The sequence below is a fragment of the Filicampus tigris genome, chromosome 17 (genome assembly GCF_054856515.1).
Source record: "Filicampus tigris isolate MCC_2025a chromosome 17, RoL_Ftig_1.0, whole genome shotgun sequence".
NCBI classification, from domain to species: domain Eukaryota; kingdom Metazoa; phylum Chordata; class Actinopteri; order Syngnathiformes; family Syngnathidae; genus Filicampus; species Filicampus tigris.
Window position 1 is genome coordinate 2,357,109 of NC_141233.1, and position 25,400 is coordinate 2,382,508.

Sequence of the window (25,400 nt, forward strand, 5' to 3'; positions counted from 1 at the left end):
TTCTGCTTCATCTGCAGTCTCATTTTTCCTCCTCCTGTATAAATCCCTTACACACAAAACCAAGAGTTATGATGCATCTGACAAAAAAACAATTTGTGCTTATTCGAAATAAAACAAAACGAAACATCTGCTGCGTATCGAAGGCACAACATGAACGCGCTTTTTTGGTGCAATTTCAAGGCAATGAACGGATGCTTTTTGTCGCATCAGCCTCGACCTGAGCATCATCCATGGGTTCCGCGCCGCATTTTTGTCCATGCCTGCCTGAGCGTTGCCTTCCCTCCCACCAACCTTAGCAACAGAGTGAACATGGCGGCGTCCAGCAACACAGAACATTCACCAGAACTATCGAGGCCGTTAAAGATACCGAAAACCGAGGTGCCATCCCCAGAGTCGGAGGATTTGAGTGACAGTAACCAGTACCACTCCGGTCCCTCCACACCCAACCGCTTCTCGCCGTTGAACGTGGGCTCTGGGGCCGCTGCTCGGTCGGCGGCCTCATCCTCCAACAACTACACCGCTTGTCGGGGTATGTCGTGGACCCCTTCGGAAACGAACGCCCTCATCGCCGTGTGGGGGAACGAGAGGCTGACGGAGGCCAAGATGCAGCAGTTGGAAGTGGCGGGTACCATGTTTACCGGTAAGGCCCCCGGCCCTGCCATGTACGAGCGGGTGTCCAGAGCCTTGTCGGAGTTGGGCTACGAGAGGACCCCGTCTCAGTGCCGGGAGAGGATGAAGGTACACAGCAGAGGATTATGGAGACACTCCTTTATCAGAATACCTGAGTTTTCACACTGTGCTTCTGTCTGGTGATAGTGGTTTAATACTGTATTCAGTTCACGTGAACTGAGACTCGTTCTTAATTACGGCCCCAATCCTTATTTTGACTTTGATTAACTGTGTTGACGTTTTTACCATGACGTCACACGTACTTCCGGGTGGCGCCAACAGTAAACAAACAGGCAAAATGTCCTGAATGATGATTTTGGCCTTTTTGTCTACTGCTGTAGTTGGGAATGACGGACAGAATTTACATAACATTTTGATAGGTAAATTGATTAAAAAAATAGTATGTGCGATTGTAAAATATGAAATATTAATCATTCATCTACATTACATATGATTCATTGTGTTTGTGGAATATGAGTTAAGCAGTAAAATCCACCCATTTTTGTACATCTCCATTTTACCACTTGCTGTTGACTGATATAGACAGTGGCTCAGGGCTCAGCTCCGCTCCAGAAAACAGGTGAACTGTGATTGGTCGTTACCTGTGCCCTGAGCAACTGTGATGTCATTTTCAGTCGACAGAAGTGACAAAATTGCCACCCCCAGAGATGGCTAAAAACAGGTGGATTAACTCTTATTCCACAATTCTACAATTCACCAGAATGCCTTGTTTCAACTATTGGGCCAGCATAGAACATATTCTTGGAAAAGATATGTTTGGGTTGATTTCCACTTTAATGAAAGAAAAATATCAACAATAAAAGAAATAGGTGGCACGGTGGTCGACTGGTTAGCACGTCCGCCTCTCAGTTCAGAGGTCGTGGGTTTGATCCCGGCATCGCTGTGTGGAGTTTGAATGTTCTACCCGTGCCTGCGTGGGTTTTCTCCGGGTGATCCGGTTTCCACCCACATTCCAAAAACATGCATGATAAGTTGATTAGACACTCTAAATTGCCCCTAGGAGTGATTGTGAGTGCGGATGTTTGTTTGTCCCTGTGTGCCCTGCGATTGGCTGGCAAACAATTCAGGGTGTCCCCTGTGAACCGTGATTGGTCTTACCTGAGAACTGAGCAACTGTGATATAATTTTCAATCGACAGAAAGTGACAAAATGGCCTCCCCCCGAGATGGACAAAAATGGATGGATTTTACCACTTAACTCATATTCCACAAACGCAATATTAATCAGCATGCCATGTTTAGAAAAGTGAAGGAGCATAGAACATATTGAAAAGAATTTTGGGGGGGATGACTTCCTCTTTAAACTAGTATTATTAGATAGACCTTTTATAACATATTGCAAAGAATTTTGGGGGGTTGACATCCCCTTTAAAATAGTATTATTAGATAGACCTTTTAGGTTTTGCAGTAATGTAAGTATAATGTTCCTGTAACAAAGGAAGTTGATGACCGTTTATTAAAAGAAGTGAAAATGAAGGGCTATCTCATTTTCAAAAGTATTACCAATATAAAGCTTTCTAAACATGGAATCAGACAACATAACACTGATGGTAATTATTTCAAACTGATTAGTTAAGTATTTCCATTCACACACGAAACAATAGGTAAATGTCAGTGTCACAAAGAAACATTATTGTTTGAAAACTTCAATTAACATAAATTACAATTTTAAACAGAAAATAATCTGAAAGCCTCCTTTCAATAAAGTAATATGCTGTACAATCGTAAAGTAAAATGAATGTGGTAAAACACAGCAAATAAGGCAAACATAATGACAATATATTAATATGCATCATAAGGAACAATTATATCACAGTTAGGAGGCATCTGTAGTTAATAAAATTCATGAAATTAGTGTTGGAAGCTACAGAAAATATGAATTTGGATTTGAAGCATGGCTTTACCTAAGAGGGGTTTGTCAACTACAAATTCCGGATGTGTTGACAGTCATAGTCATATACCGCATGAACAAACCCAATTCCAATGAGGTTGGGACGTTGTGTTACACATAAATAAAAACTATCATATTATTTCCAAATCATGTTCAACCTATATTTAATTGAGTATACTACAAAGACAACATATTTAATGTTCAAAACGATAAACTGTTTTGTGCATTTTTAGCATATAATCATTAATTTAGAATATTATGGCTGCAACACGTTCCAAAAAAGCTGCAACAGGGTCATGTTTACCCCTGTGTTACATCACCTTTTCATTTAACAAGATTCAAATAAACATTTGGGAACTGAGGACACTAATTGTTGAAGCTTTGTATGTGGAATTATTTTCCGTTCTTGCTTGATATACAGCTTCAGCCTTTAAACAGTCCGGGTCTCCGTTGTTGTATTTTACGCTTCATAATGCGCCATACCATCACGGATGCTGTCTTTTGAACTTTGCGTCCATAACAGTCCAGGTGGTTCTTTTCCTCTTTGGCCCGGAGGACATGACATCCCTCATGTCATCTTCCAAACCGCTTATCCTGTACAAGGTCGCGGGGAGGTGCTGAAGCCTATCCCAGCTGACTATGGGCGAAAGGCAGACTACACCCCGAACTGATCGCCAGCTAGTCGCAGGGCTTTTGCTTTGCATATTCAAGTTTTAAATTGCACTTGCGGATGTAGCGCCAAACTGTATTTACTGAGATTGGTTTTCTGAAGTGTTCCTAAGCTCACGTGGTGATATCCTTTACACATTAATGTCAGTTTTTTGTGCAGTGTCACCTGAGGGATCGAAGGTCATGGGCATTCAATGTTGGTTTTTGGCCTTGCCGCTTACATGCAGATTTCTCCTGATTCTCTGAACCTTGTAATGATATTATAGACCGTAGATGATGAAATTCCTTGCAATTGTACTTTGAGGAACATTGTCCTTAAACTGTTCGACAATTTTCTCACGCAGTTTTTCACAAAGAGGTGAACCTCACCCCGTCAGAGCTGGACAAAATGGCTGGGGAGAGCGAAGCCTGGCCTTCTCTACTTGGGTTTCTGCTCTGCAACCTGACCCCACAAGATGATTTGATTAATTGTTTTGAAATGAAGTGATTTATATCAATTTGACTACTCATAGCAATCAATGGAAACAGATGAGCAGATACCATTCCCTTCCCTTGACAGCTGTTTCCCACTGCTTTTTCCCCACGTTATCTTTGTGAATCATACATAGCACACAGCAACTCACAACAATCAGAAAAGCTACTTCGGGGCATTAAAAAGGACATTTTTATTTATTCGGATGCCCAGAGTTCCCTGTAGAAATTGACAGTACAGTATTATGGACAATCTAGATTTCTTAGTACAGTTTTAGCCAGTCTGCAAATTACTTTATATTTGCAAAAAGAAGTTACACTACTCACAAAAAGTTAGGGATATCTGACTTTCAGGTGAAATTTATGGAAAATGTAAAAAATTCACATTACGGTGGTATCATATATCATGAAAGTAGGACATTTAAGTAGAAGGATGCACTGGTAATTTGCTCATCTCAAACTATTAATTGAAACAAAAGTTAACAACAATGTCGGGTACACCACAACAAAAAATGTCAATTACTCATCCCTAACTTTTTGTGAGTAGTGTATAATGACCAAATACTGTCAAAAGTCATGTTCAGTCTTGACGCTTCACTTTTCCACATCCAATAAGGCAGTGAGAGACATACTATTCAGTGCCCGAGGTGATGTCTAAATTATATATGATGTTTAATGGGGCTACCTGTGTCTACTGTATATGATATGTATGTGACGGCAAATTAGTTTAGCCTAGTCGTGATTCACTACTGGCAAAAATTCCATCAGTTAGTTCCTGAAAGACTAGCCCTATTTGCTATTTTCTGCCCTGAAATACCCTAAAATGCCACATGATGGTAGCAAAGCCTTGTCAAATAGCTCGGAGATGCCACAAGATGGCCAAGGAACTACTGTAAGCTGAAGTGATACATGGGGGTGTTAGTAACTCACATTTCCCCCCGGTATTTACATCAAGGCCCGGTCCCAGTCCCGAGGGGATTGCTGTACTAACTTCAAGATTTCTCCCACCTCACAGACACTTCGCCGTTGCTACAGTCGTGTGAAGGAGCATGGCATCGGCAAGAGGAAGAGCAGCTACACTATAGAGCAACTGGAGAAGGTGTTTGGTCAGGGAGGCTGGGATTCCCAGACCTGTGCGCCGGTGTTGATCAACAGCAGTGGACTTTACCAGGAGATGGAGTCTGATGGCAGCACCTTGGAAGACTTCTCACAGGAGGACTGGTGCAACCAGGTGCTTGATTCAGCTTTCCAGGAGGGAGACATGGACGCCGGTAGGTATTGGGCCAGGTAGGCACACAAGAATAGAATAGTAGTGAATTTCAACCTAGGTGATTTTTGTTTTTTGTTTTTTTCTGCAGAAGAAATACATATGCCGAAAAGCAGAGCTCTTCAGATTCAAGCAGAGCTCTCAGAGCAAATCCAGTAAGGAAAATTGATTATTTTAGTGTTTTTTAAAGTTGTGAATGATGTAGGACAGGGATAGGCAACCCGTGTTTTTGGTCCTCCCGCTGTGTTCTCTGTGACTTTAGAAAATAATCCTGACTATTTAAAGGGGAAATCAAGGTACACATTTTCTTTACAATAATATGTTCTATGCGGCCCCAATAGTCTAAACTCTACATTCTGATTAATGTTGGGTTTGTGCAGCATGAATTAAGCAGCAAAATCCACCAGTTTTTATGTATCTCAGGGGGCGCCATTTTGCCACTTGCCACGCTGTCAACTGAAAGTGACATCACAGTTGCTCACAGCTCAGGTAATGAACAATCACAGCTCAGCTCGCTAACGTTGCATGACCAAACTCAGAAAACTGGTGGGAAAATTCAAATTCAAGTGTTGTTTTTTTTTAATTGTCTCTTTTAATTTTCTTTTTCTGCTTTCTTAGGTGCGTTGTTTTTTACCACAAAATAGCCAATGTGGTTCTGTCGTAACTTCGTCTGATAGACCAAGACCAAAATCTAAGGGGAGAGATTTATCTAAATTCTTACTAATGTTTCTAGAGAGGAAAATAGTGTGCTGCAATGTACAGTTTAAATTTTAATTATAAAATGTTGATTATCTAAAAATTAAAACCAGTTGGCCGTTCATTTTTAAGTGGAAATGTGTTTTTTTTGTCTTCTGTATCTTTAACCAAGCAAATACTGATTACTCAATGGAATTTAGTAAGATATCCGAATACCAAAATAATTGATAGCTGCAACCCTACTCATTTTTATAATTTTAACATCGTCTTTGGAATTACCCTGGAAAACATGAAGTTTCTCCAGAAATTCAACACCTGCAAAATAATCTCAGCCCCAGTAGTAGATAGAAACATAATTCCAAAAGAATTTGAGACTTTAGACGTGACTTTCACACAGGCCCGAGTTTATTAATCTTTACTGTTTCAATCAAAGATGTAAAAATAAAGTGTCAGTGCAAGAGAAGCACTATTTTTGATTTAAAAATCGAGTGATGATTACCATCCTCTATTCTGTTAAAAAGCCGTCAATATTGTCATTGTTTACAAACATAAATCATAACCATATACTATATCACGTTCGACTGATTCCACTCGTTCAAAGTCCACAAACACGTTGTCTATATCACCGCCATGACTAATTTCAGAGCTCCCGCGATCGACGGCGTCCGCCATTATGATTCAAAAGAATTCCAGAACATCCTCTGCGGACTCACGACACCGTCATGTGTATATTCTGATGCATTTTATTGGTTAAGAGACCGAGAATTGGATAAAAAAGAAAAAAAAAGAAAATAGCATATATGCTCGCCAGGCTTTAAGGGTAGAAAGACGCAACAGCGCTCCAGCTCTAGTTGTAGAAATGTGATTATGCCTTAATGGGTTAACATAGAACTGATGTGGCTTGCCAAAAACTTCCAGTTTTGTTTCATCAGTCCAGAAGACACTCTCCCAGAAGCTTTATGTCTTATCAGCATGCAGTCTGGCAATTTCTTTTCTGATTAATTTTCAACAGCGGTGTCCTCCTTGGTCGTCTCCCATGGAGGCCATTTTGCCTGACATAACAAAGGATGGTGCGATCTGACACTCATGTACCTTGACCTTGAAGTTCGGCTTTAATTTATCTTCACTTTGTCTTCAATTTTCCTCTTGCGGCCGTGTCCAGAGAGGTTGACTACAGTCTTGTGGATTGCAAATTTCGGAATAATGTGCAACTGTAGTCACAGGAACACCAAGCTGCTTGGACATGGTCTTAGGCTAGGTTCACACCACAGGTCTTCATGCTCAATTCGGATTTAAAAAAAAAAAAAAAAAATCTAAATTTTTTGTGTAAGCGTTCATATTACATTTTAAATGTGACCTGGTCTTTTCTGCTGTATGAACACATGCGTCACCAAACTGACCCGCATGCGTCGAAGAAGAGACAGTCGACGTCACTCCCGATGTTGTATTTGCGGAAGTAAATGTGATCCAGCGTGTCACGGCATCTCTACAGTAAAGCCATTAGGTAGGAGGTAGAAGTAAATACAGTATTTTGGGAAAATCACGAGGCGACGCTTTAATATCTCATTTCATGGAGACGTCACTAACGATGACGTCATAACCGTGCGTAAAAGAAATGAATCGATTTGAGCCGTGGCTGAATTACTACGATCGCCCATAAATGTCCGACTTTATGCTTCATGTTTCATCCATCCATCCATTATCCATATACCTTATCCTCACAAGGGTCGCGGGGCGTGCTGGAGCCTATCCCAGCTGCCTTAGGGCAGTAGGCGGGTGACACCCTGAATTGGTTTCCAGCCAATCGCAGGGCACACAGACAAACAAACAACCGCACTCACAATCACACCTGGGGCAATTTAGAGTGTTCAATCAACTTACCATGCATGTTTTTGCAATTTGGGAGGAAACCGGAGTAAACCCACGCAGGCACGAGGAGAACATGCAAACTCCACACAGGGAGGCCGGGCCGGGATCGAACCCATGACCTCTGAACTGTGAGGTGGACGTGCTAACAAGTGGACCACCGTGCTTCATGTTTCAAGTGGGATAAATTAAACTCAAATATAAAGTCATTAGTGTTACTCAAAACTTTGCAGATTCGATCCCCTGCTGCTAGCACTTTGCTGCCTGAGCGGAGCGCATTTTGGGCTCCAGATGACGTCAATGTTGGATATATGCGACCTGGCCGTTCAGACTACCGTCGCATTGGAAAAGATCGGATACGTGTTTGATCTAGGACCTCGTATGGAAGTGACCCAGGTCGAATTTGGAAAAATCATAATTGAGCCGTTCAGAGTGTCTTAAAAAAAGCAGATACAGGAAGCATATTGGCAAAAAAACCCGAAACACCGTGCTGCCTATTTCTTTTATTGTTGATATTTTTCTTTCATTAAAGAGGAAATCAACCCAAACATATCTTTTTCAAGAATATGTTATATGCTGGCCCAATAGTTGAAACAAGGCATTCTGGTGAATTGTAGAATTGTGGAATAAGAGATAATCTACCTGTTTTTAGCCGTCTCTGGGGCATTTTGTCACTTCTGTTGACTGAAAATGACATCACAGTTGCTCAGGGCTCAGGTAACGACCAATCACAGCTCACCTGTTTTCTGAGCCATGATTGGTCGTTATCTGAGCCCTGAGCAACTTTGATCAAATTTTTATCCAACAGAAGTGACAAAATGGCTGCGCCCTGAGATGGCTAAAAATGGGTGGATTTTGCTGCTTAACTCACATTCCACAAACGCAATATTAATCAGAATTCCTTGTTTCAAATAGTGGGCGTGCATAGAACATATTCTTGAAAAAAATATGTTTGGGTTGACTTTCCCCTTAACAGAGAGATGGAAGTGCTATCAACAAAAATAATGCAGTTGTAACAGTGAGTTACATTATAACCAACATGGTTCATGGTTTTTGACCCCAATCTGTCTGCGTTATACCACTAGGTGGTGCCAAAGGAATCAAGAATGAATGATGATTTTTTTTTAGGCCTTTTTGCCCTTTTTGAGGCTACTTTTTTTAATACAGAAGCCCTGAGCCAGACCATGAATAGCAAATTTCTACAAACCATTGCTGCATACAAAATGCTGTGTATAGAATAAAAATCAGTCATACAATAACAAAGACAGTGAAAACTATAAATTAACTAATTCACTGCCATTGACGAATGTACTTGTCTTTTCACAGTCCAGCCACTCAATCCCAGGAATTTTTTTCAAACGTTAGGGTAAAAGAGGGTCTCAAAATGTCTGGCAGTGAATGAGATAAAAACACAAATACTGCAGGCATCATACACTAAAACAATGACAAGTGTCATAGTGAGTTAAAAGCCATCGAATAAAAATGTGTTTTAAGATGAGTTTTAAAAATGGGCAGAAGAAGGGTTTGCCTGACATCCTGCTGATCCCTCAAGGAGGCGCACCACTGCATTCTGGAGTGCTGACAGCTGAGCCATGGCCACGCTCAGGCTCTGGACATTAACGTGTAAAAAAAGACACACACACACACAAAAGTAAAACTAGAGCAATGATGCTCTTAGTCAGCATTTATTTCATTCAATAAAAGTAACCCCCCAAAAAAATGGAAAGAAAAGGAAAATGCATTTGCACACTATGGAAGTCCAAAAAGATGAAGAATGGATTGATGGATGACTGTTATCTTTTATTTTAGATGGTATGATTTAATAAAATCCCTTAATTGATCCTTCAGTATGAAATCCTTCAGGCTAACTTGACCATCAGGTAATTTTGAAGACAAAAATGGCAATTAAAATGGGCACTGGTCTAAGCCTGATTCTCTTTTTTTGCAGAAAAAAGGACATGATGCAGACGCTGATACGTATCCTGGAGTCAGTGCAGCTCAAATGGGAACACTTTCAGACTTGGACCGAGTTTTCACGCCTGCACCTCTCGAACAAGCTCGCCATCTTCGGCATCGGCTATGACACCCGTTGGCGAGAAGATGTGCGTTACCATTATGCCGAGCTAAGTTCACAGGTACCACTGGGAAAGAGGCTTCGTGAATTCTTCAATCCAGAGAAGCCTGAGGGCAAAACCATTATGACCAAAGTTCAAAAGATGAACTGGAAGAATGTCTACTACAAGTTCCTGGACATTACCATCAGTGAAGCACGCTGCCTCGAGCTGCACATGGAGGTGGACTGGCTCCCAGTGTCAACGTCAAGAGAAGCAGGATGTAGTATGTCCACATCCCACTACACCCTACCTAGGGATATCCCAAAGACATATGGACTCTACGCTATCGGTTATGAGGCGGCGTCATCAGGTCGGACGTCTCCCCAAAGTGATATTCAGAACTGTAGCTTACCTCAATGTGAGTCTGAGAATTGGGCACAAAGTCACATTGATGGAGAAGGAGCAGGGAATAGTGACAGCACTGGGACTAAAGTCACTTATTGCTACCTTGGCATTGCTGAAGATAGGACCATTCAACAGTGTCTCTTACAGAATTTTCAGATTTCCGCAAAACACTACTTCCAAAGTGAGCCCTCCTTAGTGACCCATTTTTTGCGAGAGAACTGCCGCAGCTGCGTCTTAAATGATTCTGACGGTGGTAGAGGCTCAGCTAGGTGTTTACCCATTTACATCAAATTTATAGAGGTGGATCTGGACTTCCTGTCTGCAGGTTCCTTAGTGGAGTGCCTGGAAACTGCTATTGGTTATTCTTTGAAGTACAACAACAATGGACCATTTTAATCTACCACGTTTTGGACGTCTGTTTAGAAAGGAGAGGAAGATGCACCAAGCTAAGGTTGCCAGTTACGTTGTGATTGGGCTTAAAGACTCAAATTAATAATCCAAAATATGGGTCGATGTTTTGACTTGGGAATTTTGAACATTTAAAAAGCTGTAACTCTTATTTATTGCACTTTACAAATTTACACAAATGCTGTGTTACTTGTTTTATCACAATGAATGTGAGGTAAATGGCAATTTAAGGATGTATCGGTCTACCTCAGTAGAATTAGCAGTGAGGTACAAAAAGGGGACCATAACAGATATCAGTTTACTATTGCTAAAACTACCTTTAAACAGACTAATGAACTGTGGGGCCTTAATTAAAACCATATATGTGTCAATAGGAATCTTTGAAACTACAATTTGGATGCAGGTAGGACCTTAGAGTGCTCACTGGGGATGAAGTCATATCTGTATGAAGCATTGTTCATACAGATGTTTAACTGCAGTTACTGCCCTGTCAAAGTTAAAACATTAACCATGGAGAATAATTTAAATTTTATAACGGCTTAAAAAAAAATTACTCAGTTAATTCAGTTTTATGTACTTTCTGTGGCAGCTGACCTTTGCTCACTTTGCAGCCAAATTTTGAGGACTGTCGCAAAGACTGACTTTGACGTAGTTTTACTTTAAAAAGTTGCTTGACGGCTCATTGACGAAATCCAATATAATTTGCACACTTTGCAACACGAAACTTAAATACCATATTAATTGCATGCCTTTGGTGTATCGTTCAACAGTTGTCTTACAGGAAAATCATCGTATTCCAGGTTAAAAGAAAGCTATTAGAACAGTCTTTGAATCGAAATTTTCTTTACATTTTTTTTCCACATTCCAAGATTTTACTTGAAGGGGAAGTCAACCCACACATATATTTTTCAAGAATATGTTCTATGCAGGCCCATTAGTTGACATTCCGATAACTATTGCGTTTGTGGAATAAGATTTAATCCACCTGTTTTTAGCCATCTCTGGGGCGGCCATTTTGTCACCTGTCGACTGAAAATGACATGACAATGAACGAATACTTATGTAACCTTAAAGTGGAAGTCAATCCAAACGTATTTTTTCCAAGAATGTGTTCTATGCAGGCCCACGGGTTGAAACAAGGCATTCTGATTAATATTGCGTTTGTGGAATAATCCACTCTTTTTTAGCCATCTCAGGGGATGGCCATTTTGTCACTTCTGTCAACTGAAAATGACATCACAGATTCTCAGGGCTCAGGTAAGGACCAATCACGGCTGACCTGTTTTCCGAAGCTTAGCCGTGATTGGTCCTTACCTGAGCCCTGAACATCTATGATGTCATTTTCAGTCGGCAGAAGTGACAAAATGGCCGCCCCCTGAGATGGCTGAAAACGGGTGGATTTTGCTGCTTAACTCATATTCCACAAACCCAATATTAATCAGAATGCCGCGTTTCAACTTAGTGGGCCTGCCTAGAAAATATTCATGTTTAGGTTGACGTCCGCTTTAAGGTTACATAAGTATTCTTTAGGTAGTCTGGTATCCTCTCACATTCCAAAAACATGCAAGCTAGGTTAATTGAATACTTTTACTTGCCCGCGGGCGTGTATGTGTATGTGAACGGTTGTTAGTTTATGTTTCCTGTGAGAGTGACTGGCGAACAGCCTAGGTCGGTGGTGATCAACCTTTTTTCTGCCACAGACAGGTTCATGGTCCAACTGATGTTTCTCAGACTGGCATCCATCCGTTTTAGGTGGGCGTGGTCGGGTTGGGGGAGGGGTGCTTATATGGGGATCTCTTATGAATTTAAGTAGATCAGTGTATCCTGGTACCATACCAGTCAGTCCTTGGACCTGTGGTGGGCGACCACTGGGCTAAGGTGTACCCCGCTTCCCACTCAGCTCATCAATGACCCTGTATGGAAAATAAGCACTTGAAATGGATGGCTCCAATGCCATGTAAGTCAGCCTCACTGCAAAGTACAACTTCAAATATACAAATTCTTGTGGATTGGTAATAATTGTCTTATTTGTTTTCATACTGAGTGACTACAAAACCTGAAAAGTCAACCGTAAGTCATATAGTTTTTTTATGAAAATAATTCCTGAATTTTATGTGCAATGTGCCAGCAAAGGACTGTGCGGAGTAGATTCAAAGAAAGGGAAAACATACAGGTTTATTCTCTCCTCTTTATCTGCATACAAATAAATGTACTGTATATACAGTATAGATATTAAATCTACCTTATATTGAAATTAACTTATATAAATATATAGTATATATGTGCATTCCAGCTTTTGAAAACTTGCGCTGTTTATCTGTTTTGGTCTGCAGTACCAGTCAACAGTGTTTTCAATTTTATTGGTTGATACCTTGTTCTTGGTTGTTGTCATGTGTAGGTCACTGTCATTGTTAAAAACAATAAATTGGGCACTGACATTTATTTGCCACACAGTGACTGTGGGCGTGTGTGTAATTGTGAAAATTGTAGCCTTGATTGGCTGCTGTACCTCCAGTGGTTATACAGTACATTGGGAAATGACTTGCAGTGCTTACCTTTTCCCACCATTTTTGCCACCTTATTCCAAAATTGATTACATTCATCTCTTCCTCAAAGTAGCCCATAATGGCAATGTGGAAAATGTTTTTAGATTTGTGCAAATTTATCACAAATAAATTAGGCATTCGGATTCACAGCCTTTGCATGAGGTTCATCCTGTTTTCAACCTTGATACAGTATGTTTGTTTATCTTAACTGGAGTCCACCTGTAATAAACTCAGCTGATTAGACATGATTTGGAAAGGAACACAATAAGGTCAGAGCCCAAAGCAAGCATGAAGTTAAAAGGAGTTGTCTGTAGAGCTCAGAGACATAATTGTCTTGAGGCTCAGATCTGGGAAGGGTCAGAAAATGTTCTGCTGCTTTGAAGGTCCCAATGAGCACAGTGTCTGTAAATCTAAGACATTTGGGACCCAAAAAACTTTCTAGAGTGTCTAAACTGAGTGATCAGAGAAGAAGGATCTTGGTCTAGGAGATTACCAAGAACCCAATGATCCCTCTGTCAGTGGTCCTCTGTGGAAAGTGGAGAACCTTCAAGAAGGACAACCGTCTGGTCTGATGAGGCTGAAAGATTTGAACTCATGTTTGAAGGAATCCAGTCGCCGCTCGTTACTTGGCCAACACCACCCCTCTATGAAGCATTGTGGTGACAGCATCATGCTGTTGGGATCGTTTTTGGCAGCAGGAACTGGGAGAGTCGTCAGGTTTGATGCAGCGGCCCGGCCAGAGCAGACTTGAATCCAATTAAACATCTCGAGATTTGAAAGTGGTTGCGCATCGATGCTCCCGACCCAACCTGATGGTGCTGCAAAGAGGAACAGGTAAAACTGCCAATGTTAGGTGTGCCAAGTTTGTGGCTGCATTATACTGTATTGAAAGAAAGACTTGAGGCTGTAATTCAGCAAAGTATTGGGCAAAGACTGTACATAACTAAGTACAAGATTTCTACCGTTATTTTTGAATTATTTGTAAATGATCAAAAACTGTTTTCAAGACGTGGAGAGAGGGAAATTTAGTTCATTCTTTAAATATGATTATAAAACATTTTACAGATACACTGTAAAAAGTCTTTGGGGAGGGTTATTCTAGTTCGGATTCTCCTAATATTGTATCATTTTACACCAAAGCCATATTATTGAAATTATCTTAATGTAGCAGGAAAAAGATACAAAATAATTTCCAAAGCATGGAACACAGTGAAGGCAGCCATCGTCAAGTGGAGAAAATATAGAACAACAGTGACATGACATTACCAAAAATTAGACGTCGCTCCAAAATTGATGAGTAGAGAACCTGTCAGGGAGGCTGCGAAAAGGCCTACAGCAATTAAAGCTGATCTGGATGAATATTATTTCTTCAGCGTGGAACACTGGACTTTGCAGTTTATCCATGCGACCACAGAGTTGTAGGCAAGTGCTATCATTGAAAAAGAACTGGGTGCAAAAATGACCCAAATGGGGTATATGCACAGACTTTTATACGGTACTGTGTCAAAGATGACTTGTCGAAAGAGTAAGGTTTAAATTGTTACCATATTGTCCCAATGCCTGGTAGGGATATCATTCATGATGACTTCTCTGTCACCAGATTACAAATGTTAATTGATTTGAATTGAATTGATCATTAGTTGATTTAGAATAAATTAAATGTGTATGAACGCTTCCAGTGTATATTGAGGTCTTTAGGATTAACACCAACTATTACTTATTTTGAATTTTGAAATATTTTGAATTTACTTTTAATAAACTTTTTTTTTAATTATACGCTCCTTTTTAACGATACGTGCCCCAAAAGAGTGAGACATTTGCAACATATTTTTTTTAAAGAATAAATGCAATTTTTACTTTATTGTTGTATAAATCACAATAAAGTCTCTCTGTCTACAGACATATATCAATGGCAGCAAATGTGTCAGTCATGTTCCACTTTGTTAGTTTGGTGTTTTTTCATCTTCTAAACAAAAAGCCTACAGCTTCCATGATGCCATATTCAGGAAGTGCAATCATTCATTTGGCAGGAATTTCAAAGAACAAAGAGCGGTTGGCACCAACTTCCTCTGCTTTTTTTTCCTCAAGTTTTGTGACGTTAACCTCTATCTGTTCTTACCTTTCCATGATGTTATGCTAAATTGTGAAGAACGTAAGCAATATTTTGAAGTAGTTGCAAGTATATTTGTGTGTAGAGTTAGGTGACTAAAGATGACAGCCTCACAGAGCTATGGCTGATTTGGTTAAAAAAGAAAAAAAATCCACCCTCTATGTTAGGCAGACTAATTTGAGGGTTTAACGTGCATGTAACAGGGTGGAAAAGTTATTACAAAATGTAAATAAATGCATATAAATTGTGATATATACTTATTAAAATTATATTTAAACTGTCCATGTAATTTACCAGTTTGTATAAAAAGGTTTTACACTTTACAAATCATTCAACAATTATTTGGATTTATTTATCAACTATATTGATCACACACTCTTGTGTATAATCACTATGCATTTAAACAGTAATTATTATGAAGTGTTGTCTGTACAATTTGCATGGTAATATAAAGATAAATTGTATATATTTTTCAGGAATTGGCTACAAAAAACTTTAATGAAAAATTAGAGTAATTACATGACAAATTACAATGGGAGGAAGTGTTGCGGTGTTAAAGAGGAAGTCAATGCAAACATTTTTTTTTCAAGAATATGGTCTATGCAAGCCCACTAGTTGAAACAAGGCATTCTGATAAATTTTGCGTTTGTGGAATAAGTGTTAATCCACTCGCTTTTAGCCATCTCAGGGGGCGGCTTTGTCTTCTGTCGACTGAAAACGACATCACAACTGCTCACAACAACCAATCACGGCTTAGATTCAGAAAACAGGTCAGCCGTGATTGGTCATTGTGAGCAGTTGTGATGTTATTTTCAGTTGACAGAAGACAAAATGGTCGCCCCCGGAGATGGCTAAAAACAAGTGCATTTTGCTGCTTAACTTATACTCCACGAACGCAAAATTAATCACAATGCCGTATGAGTTTCAATTAGTGGGCCTGCTGGGAACATATTCTTTAAAAAAATATGTTTGTGTTCTTTGCACTATAACAAGGCGCCCATTCTCATAGTTGGTAAGCAGACAAGCCTCACTGAACTGTGAAATGTGTTGTTCCATGATGTGATGATTGGGCTGACTGCTGTTTGGTGGAGTCCATAGCGGTCAGCAAGGTCTCAGTGCTTTGATTCAAGGGCCAGGTAATTCAGAAACATGAACTCAGCAATGGACTGCACGGCATAGGTGACAGCAGATTCAGCCATTACCTGCTGCATATGGTCTCAAATAGTTATACAGTGTCTTATTGCTAATGTATTGCTGATGAGGCAGGTCATGTGAGTTACCCCTCCGTCATTATCAGGGGCGTGGCGCCTTCGGGAATTTCAGGAGATCTCCCGTACAGCTGAAGATGTTTCGGTGCACCTACCCCGCCTGTCAACAAACAGGTTTCGGTGCCTGTCGGCCGCTGTCCAACATACTATGAGTGAAGATGAATTTCGGTCACATGGTCTTTTTTTCAGTTTGCAAATGTCACTTGAGCAAACTTAGAAAACAGGTGAGCTATGATTGGTCGTTACCTAAGCCCTGAGCAACTGTGATGTAATTTTCAATTTGACAGCAAGTGGCAAAATGGCCGCACCCTGAGATGTATAACAACGGGTGGATTTTGCTGCTTAATTCATATTCAACAAAGCTATATTAATCACTGGATGCCGTGATGAGACTAGTGGTCCATAGATCATATTATTGTAAAAGAAAATTTTCAACTTGACTTCAGCTAGGGTACGACAAGTAACTTGGCTTCAGTAAACATGATGATAAACTCCAATTAGAAGCATATAGTGATGGCGATAGGACAGCTGACGCTAGTAACAGACGAAGCACGACAGGTTAGCCTAAACAAAAATGGCTCTAATTTTTTCATGAAAGACTAAAAAAAAAAACACTACCTACTTTGTGTCATCCACGGCCGACAGAGTAGATGGCTCTAAGCCACCCAACAGACCACATGGTGGCGATGTTTCAACAAAACCCGCAACAAGATTTAAGTTGAATACAATTACAAAGTTCATGTTTGGGAAATAATGTGTACGTTCACATATACGCTGTTTAAATAAAGTTTTACCAAATGTGTTTGATGTAGTCAAGACAACAAGTGAGGGTGTTAAGATTTGTGCTCTGTACAGTGTGTTGCACCTGTGTTTGCATGTATGTTTGTTACATAACAGTGTTTCTTTGATTCTTTGCCTCTTTGATTCTTTGTCCCTTTGTAGTAAAGTTTCTACTAGTTCCACGCTGACGGACGAGGCAGGTTGTTTGAGGATTTCCTCTGTCATTATCGTAATATAGAATCAGTTTGCTGATCCTGGAAAAAGTTGGATGTGTTACTATTACTGCAAAGTACCACTGCCAACACTACCCAACACTTGCCCTAGGTAGGTAAATATTTATTTATTTAATTTTGCCAACTTGCAATACGTGTGAAACGTAAACAGTATAGAAAATTTGTTCTCAAGGCCCACAATCTCAAAACGTAGCATATTAATGCAATGATCACTATGGTATTCAATGTTTTACATTAATGCATACAATTTGTTGTTTGATCGGGTTATAGATGAAGACGGATTTGAAGTCTTTCACCAACGGATCATAGCTGTTGCGATGACTGTGAATGGCTAATAAATGAGAAGATTATATGAACAAACCTAAAGAAGCAGAGGAGATACAACTTTTTTTTCCATTGATAAATTCAGACTCAGTTCAATATGGACTGATAGTCAAATACAGGAGTCTCCAAACTTTTTGAAATAAAGTGCTAATTCTTGGGTAATACTGCAAAAGGTCAACAGTTTGATGCAGACCTCTGAAATAACAATTTAGCACAAATTACCTTTATTTGTTAAATGAACAATTACCAATATTCATGTACATTATTTGAAAGTACTGATCATGTTTGATTTCTCAGAATACGTATCAGCTAGGATTTTTTACCAAGTAGAAAACTGATTCATATCAATATGCACCACTTTAAAGTAACACAAAATGCATCCATTTTATTTATCCATGTGATTTGAACTTGTCCTATGTGGTGAAGAACCTTGGGCTCATCGGAAGTCTCTTAATTGCAATGTTCCCAGCCCCTCGCTCTTCAAAACATTGGAAGCGACTTTTAAGATGTTCTCAAGCCGCCATATAAATTTTCGTAAACGTGCATCAATGTGCGAGGATTGAGCATCAAGGAGCTTCCATGGGCTTAAATCAAGGTCCTCTGCGGAAGGCTTCTCGTTGTTCGATGGTGATGTTTGAAAACAAGCTGGACGCAGGACATTAATAGTTAAACCATGTTAGTGTCATTCCTTGATTATTTTAGTTTCACTGATTTTTGTTTCTTTGTTGTTTTTTTTTCCCTTAAACAAAGAAGGACACTGTACAGCATTTTGTACGGGGTTAAGCAGGGGACACACATTCACAACAGCTAATAGTAATTTTATAAAACATAGTGCTAATTGATCTGTTAAAATACCTTTACAAAATCATGATCGGCCTCCTTCTTTTAAGACTGTTGGCGTGACCAAATAGTGAAAACTGTTGTAATGAGCTCCCAGGATATGCTGTCTCTTTAATCTTGTGATGTCTGGTTATTCTGTAACAAAAAATGTTTTTCAATTATTTGACTGGTGTACTATAAGCGTACTATTATTGTTTGGACGAGAACTGTTTCAAAGATATATATCTATAGTAATCGCGGTCACCAGCTAGCATTTGTCCACAGGAAAGTCAAATACTTATGATCAGGTCAAGTGATAACCAACAATATAGAGCTGATTAGTCCTGGGAAGAGATATGTAACCAACACATGATATAAACCAAGGCACCAAATATACATATAAAAGGGTTTCAAATAATTTCCCTCAAATACCTTCCTTAAAATATTTGACGGATTATCTGTAGGTTGTAGGTCCAATTGCCATTTACACTATCAAAATAAATGTAATCTTATCTTCAAACAGACTAAACCCTGCAAGTTTCCTTGGATTTATTCACAAGAATAACCCTTATTCCCCTTTTATAATTGAGCAATCCTCCTGCATTAGCATCACCTCTGTTGCCACGGCAACAGGGTAACCTTAGAAAATGAAATAAAAGAAATCTGACCACTTCTGCGACCACAGGTCTGTTCATATTTTTCATTGGCTCGGAGTAGGGGGCTCACCTGGGAATTCATGTCAAGCTGAGCAGAGGCCAGTTTGAATCTGTGCTTTTAGGCCCGCGCCTCATCACACAAGAGTGTTGATTGTAAAACAATGTTGATTTGCTATTAGTATTAAATCCATTCATTTATTCAGTTCTTTGTTGTTAAGCAAATATGGGACAAAGTGTGAGGAACCTCTAATGAAAAATGATTGTCAGTGCAAATAAGTGCTACAGCTAGTTGTACATTCTTCTTCAAGTATACGAATGGAACATTTGTATGCAGCCGTTGCCCGTTGTTTTACTGGAAAAAAAGAGAAACTGCATGCGGTGGTGGTTGAGTGTAAAATTTGTGTTGAAACAAATATGCATTACTCAATTACTCTATATTAGTTAACAACTTGTAACATAAACAAATTGTAAGTGTAACCCTATTAAGTGCTGTACATTGTTATTAAAGTGCAGATATGCAAGATCTGTATACAGCCTTTGTATTGGAAAAGATCAGATACTGCACGCAGTGATGGTTAAGTGTGACGATATGCAATTTGCAATAGGTGGTCGACTGGTTAACACATCCACTTCACAGTTCAGAGGTCGTGGGTTCGATCCCGGCTCCGGCCTCCCTGTGTGGAATTTGCATGTTCTCCCCGTGCCTGCGTGGGTTTTCTCCAGGAACTCCGGTTTCCTCCCACATTCCAAAAACATGCATGGAAGGTTAATTGAACACTCTAAATTGCCCCTAAGTGTGATTGTGAGTGCGGATGTTGGTTTATGTCTGTGTGCCCTGCGATTGGCTGGCAACCAATTCAGGGTGTCCCCCGCCTCCTGCCCGAAGACAGTTGGGATAGGCTCCAGCACGCTCGCGACCCTTGTGAGTATAAGCGGTATAGATAATGGATGGACGGATACTCCAGTCATCTTATCCACTGGGAAAGGTCAGATTGACTTGAAGGGAAAAAAAACTCTGACAATACCTTTGAAATGTTGTCGGGGTATTATTTTGTATTATATCATTAAGACACCAACACTCGGTAGCTACACTCGTTATATTATAACCATTGTATCATTCTTAACAATCGTTATTATTCATTTATATATTTATTTGGGGCGTCTTGCACATTAATTATTGTTATTAATTATATATTTAGACTTTTGCATGCCGGTACACTTGTTCTCACTCACTCACTCACTCAGTATAACATTTATAGAGGAATAACAAATGTGCTGTCAATAGTGGTTTCAATAGAAAGGCTTCGTAATTTATGACGATTATTTTATTTTGAAAACGGAAGTTATACGGAAGTTATCCGACATTTTGCGGCAAACACCTGGCACAGGCTCAAGCTATCATCAGCGTCTCTCTCTCTCTCTCTCTCTCTCTCTCTCTCTCTCTCTCTCTCTCTCTCTCTCTCTCTCTCTCTCTCTCTCTCTCTCTCTCTTCTCTCTCTCTCTCTCTCTCTCTCTCTCTCTCGGTCTCTCTCTCTCCCTCCCTCTTCCTCTCCCTCTCCCCCTCTTTCCACTGTAAAGAACACGCCGATGACAAGTTGCCGAGTTTCTCGGTCCTCAACTGTAAGAAGGATCTCGCTCACGACACGGGCAGTCACATTTTAGTCGGACTCCCCTGTGGTGAAGCTGCTTATCGACTTTTCACTTTTTACTTGACTCCTTTTCCACTTTTCTTTACAGTCTCGGACAATAATTCCTGGTCTGAGGTGGCTCAGGTGGCTTCCATATTTCCTCACCTGAAGTGTCCCTTAACCTGAACCAGTGGACACCTGTCTGGGAGCTCGAGAGGAGCACCTGGAGTGCTGTGCCCGAGGCCAAGAAAATTGAAGAACCAGGAAAAAAAAAGCGAGAGAGAGACTGCCTAAAGGACTGTGACACACGCACAAGTTGAAACTGTGGCTACCTGAAACATGGAGTTCGATGGTACTTCGTGGAAACTTACTGTGCTGTTACTGACTTGCCTGTGGGGGTTGTCAGGTAAGCAAAATGCTTATTTTCACATGTAATATAATACAGTGCCAAATATACCATGGTAGCTTCAGTGGTCTAAAGTCCGTTAAATTACAGGTGTCAGGATGGCATTCAGTCAAACATAATTTCATCCAGTCCCTGAGAAAAAGGTTATTAGGTCCCTTGTTCCATAATGAAGATACATGCATAATCATACTTATTTCTTTATCCTCCGGCTAATATTTACATATACGTATGAATCACAATTAAAAAGGAATAACACAAAAGTGTCAATAAATTGTATTTTTGCTGGGCATGCCAGAGGGTAAACGGGTGTATTTTAGTTAAAAACACCTGTTTTTATTTCTCAGGATTCAGAAAAAAGTGTGTTATACATGATTATGTCTTCCAGGGAAGAATAATCCCTTTATAGCTTCTGTAACATTGGCTCATCCGCCACTCTCTCGAGCAACGTATTAAAACTCCTACTTTCCCTGATAACTATACAGTACACGCAGCCTACTTCCCCCCTGTCATCTTTCCGATTTAGAAAAATTGGGACGTCGTACAGATGCTCAAGCTTTTTTCAAATTTTTTATGGAACGACAAGCCATCAATTATTAATTTTGGTCAAAATCTGAAGAGCGCTGTCTGAGAAAATGATCATTTACACAAGACAGGAAATCATTTGTCATGATATTTCACTGACATTATTTCTTTCTCTTCAGTGAATTGAATTGGCTGCAATAGAATACCAGTTTAGGTCGTATTGTTTTTCCAGAAACTGTATGGCAAGGTCATTTCAAAGATCTGCTGCTGTTTTAACAACAACAATAAAAATCCCATGCAAGGTGTCGGTTTGTGCTGATAATCACGTAGTTATAAAAATGTATCTTTTTTTGGGGGTGGGGGCACTATTATTGACATCAGTTCTGAATGCTTTTAGATTAAACTTGTACTACAAAACCCATCCAATTCTCTTGTGGGATAACTAGGACACTCATCGTGCTTAGTTTCAACTTTCAAGAGACAAGCCGGTGACTCTCATGTTGCTTGTGAGACATAAAAGCTATCGGGCACATCACATTTTCCTTGAATTTTCTCTTAGCTGCGTCAAGCCACTGTTTCCATTTATACTCTGTTGCCAAAACAATCTCATGAGCTGACATCAGTAATCTCAGGCTGGCTTGCCCCTCCCCCTGATGGAGGGAGGTGGATCACCTGAAAATGCTACCTGAAAGATATTCCCACCATGATGAGTCCATTAGATAAATCACCCCTAGGCTATTTGCAGGTACAATTTACTCAGTGATAACTCTGGCCATTTACCAACAGGTCGTGATTCAGTGTCAAAGCACAACAGGACATTGGAGTCATAGTAGCTGACCTTGACAATCAGTTGTCTAGCAGGTGTGTCCTGAACACAGTCAGTGGCCAGGATCCGTGAAGGAAACGGTAAAGAATAGCAGTCTTTGGTCACAGGAAGGCTCAGTGCTCCTTAAGTCCTTGTTGTTGACGTGTGCAGTATAGCAGGATGTGAGCAAACGCCCTGCAACATGTAAGATAAGACCTCAATTTGTGTTTCTGTCAGAAATCTGAAAATTGTTAGGCAAAATTGTTAGACTGAGCAATAAGACACGACATTCAGTACAACATCTATTTGTGGCTTCTTTGTCACACTTATATTACTACAATTTTTGTACGCCGCAGGATGCTGGAAAATGTACAGTTTTTCTCATTTTCATCATTTAGAAAAAAATGCATGGGAAATAATGGAAATTCAATGGTTAAACTGTTGTCATTATATAACCTTCATTAAATTTAAAGTGGAAGTCAACCCCCAAAATTATTTACTATAATATGTTATATGCCGCCCTCCAGTCTAAACACGGCATTCTGATTGATATTGTGTATTTGGAATATGAGTTGAATAGTAAAATCCACCTGTTTTTGTCCATCTCAGGTCGGCGGCCATTTTGCCACTTGCTGTCAAATTGAAAATTACATCACAGTTGCTCAGGGCTCAGATAACAACCAATCATGGCTCAGCTTCAGAAAACAGGTGAGCTGTGATTGGTAGTCACCTGAGCACTGAGCAACTGTGATGTCATTTTCCGTTGACAGAAAGTGGCAAAATGGCCGTCCCATGAGATAGCTAAAAATGGATTTTGCTGCTTAAGAATCCCATGTTTAGACTATTTTGTGATGTTTTGGCTGCCGTCGAAGCGCGTGTGTGAGGACGTGTCTGTCATGGCGTCAATGTGTACCACCATTGACTTCTATTTACTTGTACATTTACAGATGTGCTCTTGAGCCACGTCAAATAAAAACGCATCCGTGCAAAGTTGTAAAGTGGTCAAATATTAAGAAGATGAATTCGACCGTATGTTTCTAACAAAACACAGACAAAAAGATATTGAGATGCCGCCAAGTGGTAATGCCCGCTGGCATTTGTTATTACGTCATAAGTAGGCATTATCTTACTTTTCCTGCCCTGTGGCGTGTGTGATGTTACTAAATGGAGAGCATTAATCATAATCAGCTTTAATTTTATACATGTATGTTTTATTTATTCATCCGTCTGTATGTTAAGTTTAGTGAGTGATTTAAGAAGTGCAGTCCACGTTTACATATCATGTTTCATGAAATGAAGTGACGTGTAGGAAGTGGTAGAGCCACTGGATTATTGTTTTTCGGTCTGTATAAAAAGTTGAGGGATAAGAAGTGCAGTCCACGTTTATATCATGTTTCATGAACAAAGTGTTATGTAGGAAGTGGCAAAGCTACTGATTTGTTTACATTATTGTTGTGATCTGCACTTGACTTTGTGCCTTTACAGTATAGTATCATTATAGTACACTGTACTTAGGTACACCACACCTGTGTGGCAGAATTATGTTGTCGTGGTGCTCGTTTACCAAACTGCACATCAAAATATTTAGTAACTATACACCTCTAATTGTAGTAGATAAACTGTCTTTCATATTAATTTATGCTTCATTTGCCATTACCTGAGTATTCTGTAATGCATTACATATCTGATATGGTTTGTTGTAATAAGATTAATTGTTGAAAAATACATTATAAACGACCTTGAAAAAAATAATGACTAATAAAAACTAATATCGCAATTGCAATTATTTAGAAGAAAAATCACATTTAGATTGTTTTCCATAATCGTTCAGCCCTAGTTAGTAACACTTGTGACTGTTGTGCCTCTTTTTTTTTGTAGGTATACTATAGTTAGAGTGTTATTGGTTGTAGTCTGGTATTAAATGTTTGATACTTTTGGTATTAGATTATTGTGACTTGGTGACACCCTAAGTAACAAAGGTAGGCAGTCAATGCTATATATAATCAAATGTGCCAATTCATGTATCTTTGGCAATACATTTGTACAACAACAAGATAGTCAGATTCAAGTGATTTCAACCCTCTACCTCTATATTTACTAACATCAATACGAATCCGCGGGCCGGAAGGAATCAATGCACGAGCTGGAGTAGCAGCCCGAACACTGTATATTGTAGTTGAGCCCAGCGAATGCACAGGTTACCCAAACCAACAAGGCACATATAGAAAAACAACCATTCACACCAATGGGCAAATCGTTTGGCAAAATCACACTCCATGTATTCATCTATTCTGCTTGACTGCTCACGAGGTTAGATTCCAGCTCATCCGTGCTCTTATTCTATTGATTTAGGGTCACAAGTCAATAACAAATTTCTAATCATTCATTAATGGCATGCAACTGGTCGCATACATGAGCCACGATGTTATCATGCTTTTGTCATCTCAGTTACGATTAGATGCCTAGATAAGATCTTGACAAAACAAGAACTGTATACTGTACCAAAAATAGCATGTTCGCAAGCCATGAATATGATGAGCACTTGCTTTATTAATTCAACTCATCTTTATTTATATAGGTTTTTCCCACGGCTGCAGCGTAACAAAGCGCTTTACAGAACATGTGAACAGGTGGATATGAAACCCTTCTTTTGAGCTTCCTGGCTACGCAGATGCTAAGCTAATGTCCATACTTTATATTTCTTGCCTTTCATGGGTCTGTCGACCCTGCTAACATTGCCGCCACATAGGCGCATCTGTTAACCTGTTCCAGCCTGTACTGTATATCTGTGGTCATTAACTGCCGGAGACATGCGGTCAGAGTAGGCAAATGAGGCAGTGCCACTAGAACAGGGGTTCCCAAGTCTGGTACCTGAGAGCTCTATCCT

The 25,400-nt window shown here is 39.8% G+C and overlaps 2 protein-coding genes across 3 annotated transcripts in view; both read left to right on the plus strand.

Annotated features, from left to right (window-relative positions):
* The first annotated feature begins 215 nt into the window (after positions 1-215).
* msantd2 (Myb/SANT DNA binding domain containing 2) lies at positions 216-11,608 on the plus strand. The gene is made up of 4 exons (XM_086013310.1): positions 216-738; positions 4,736-4,991; positions 5,079-5,142; positions 9,498-11,608. The coding sequence occupies exons 1-4, from the start codon at positions 310-312 to the stop codon at positions 10,402-10,404; spliced, it is 1,656 nt and encodes a 551-aa protein (XP_085869436.1). The 5' UTR covers positions 216-309; the 3' UTR covers positions 10,405-11,608.
* A 5,695-nt stretch (positions 11,609-17,303) lies between these two features.
* esama (endothelial cell adhesion molecule a) overlaps positions 17,304-25,400 on the plus strand; it is a 70,316-nt gene continuing 62,219 nt past the window's right edge. Inside the window, exons 1-2 of one of the 2 annotated variants that reach the window (XM_086012934.1) lie at positions 17,304-17,444; positions 20,890-21,186. In XM_086012934.1, the coding sequence (XP_085869060.1) occupies positions 21,120-21,186 (67 nt within the window). In that variant the 5' untranslated portion in view covers positions 17,304-17,444; positions 20,890-21,119. Of the gene's footprint in view, positions 17,445-20,674; positions 20,773-20,889; positions 21,187-25,400 lie in introns of those variants that run through there. The other variant, XM_086012935.1, reaches the window with a different exon arrangement.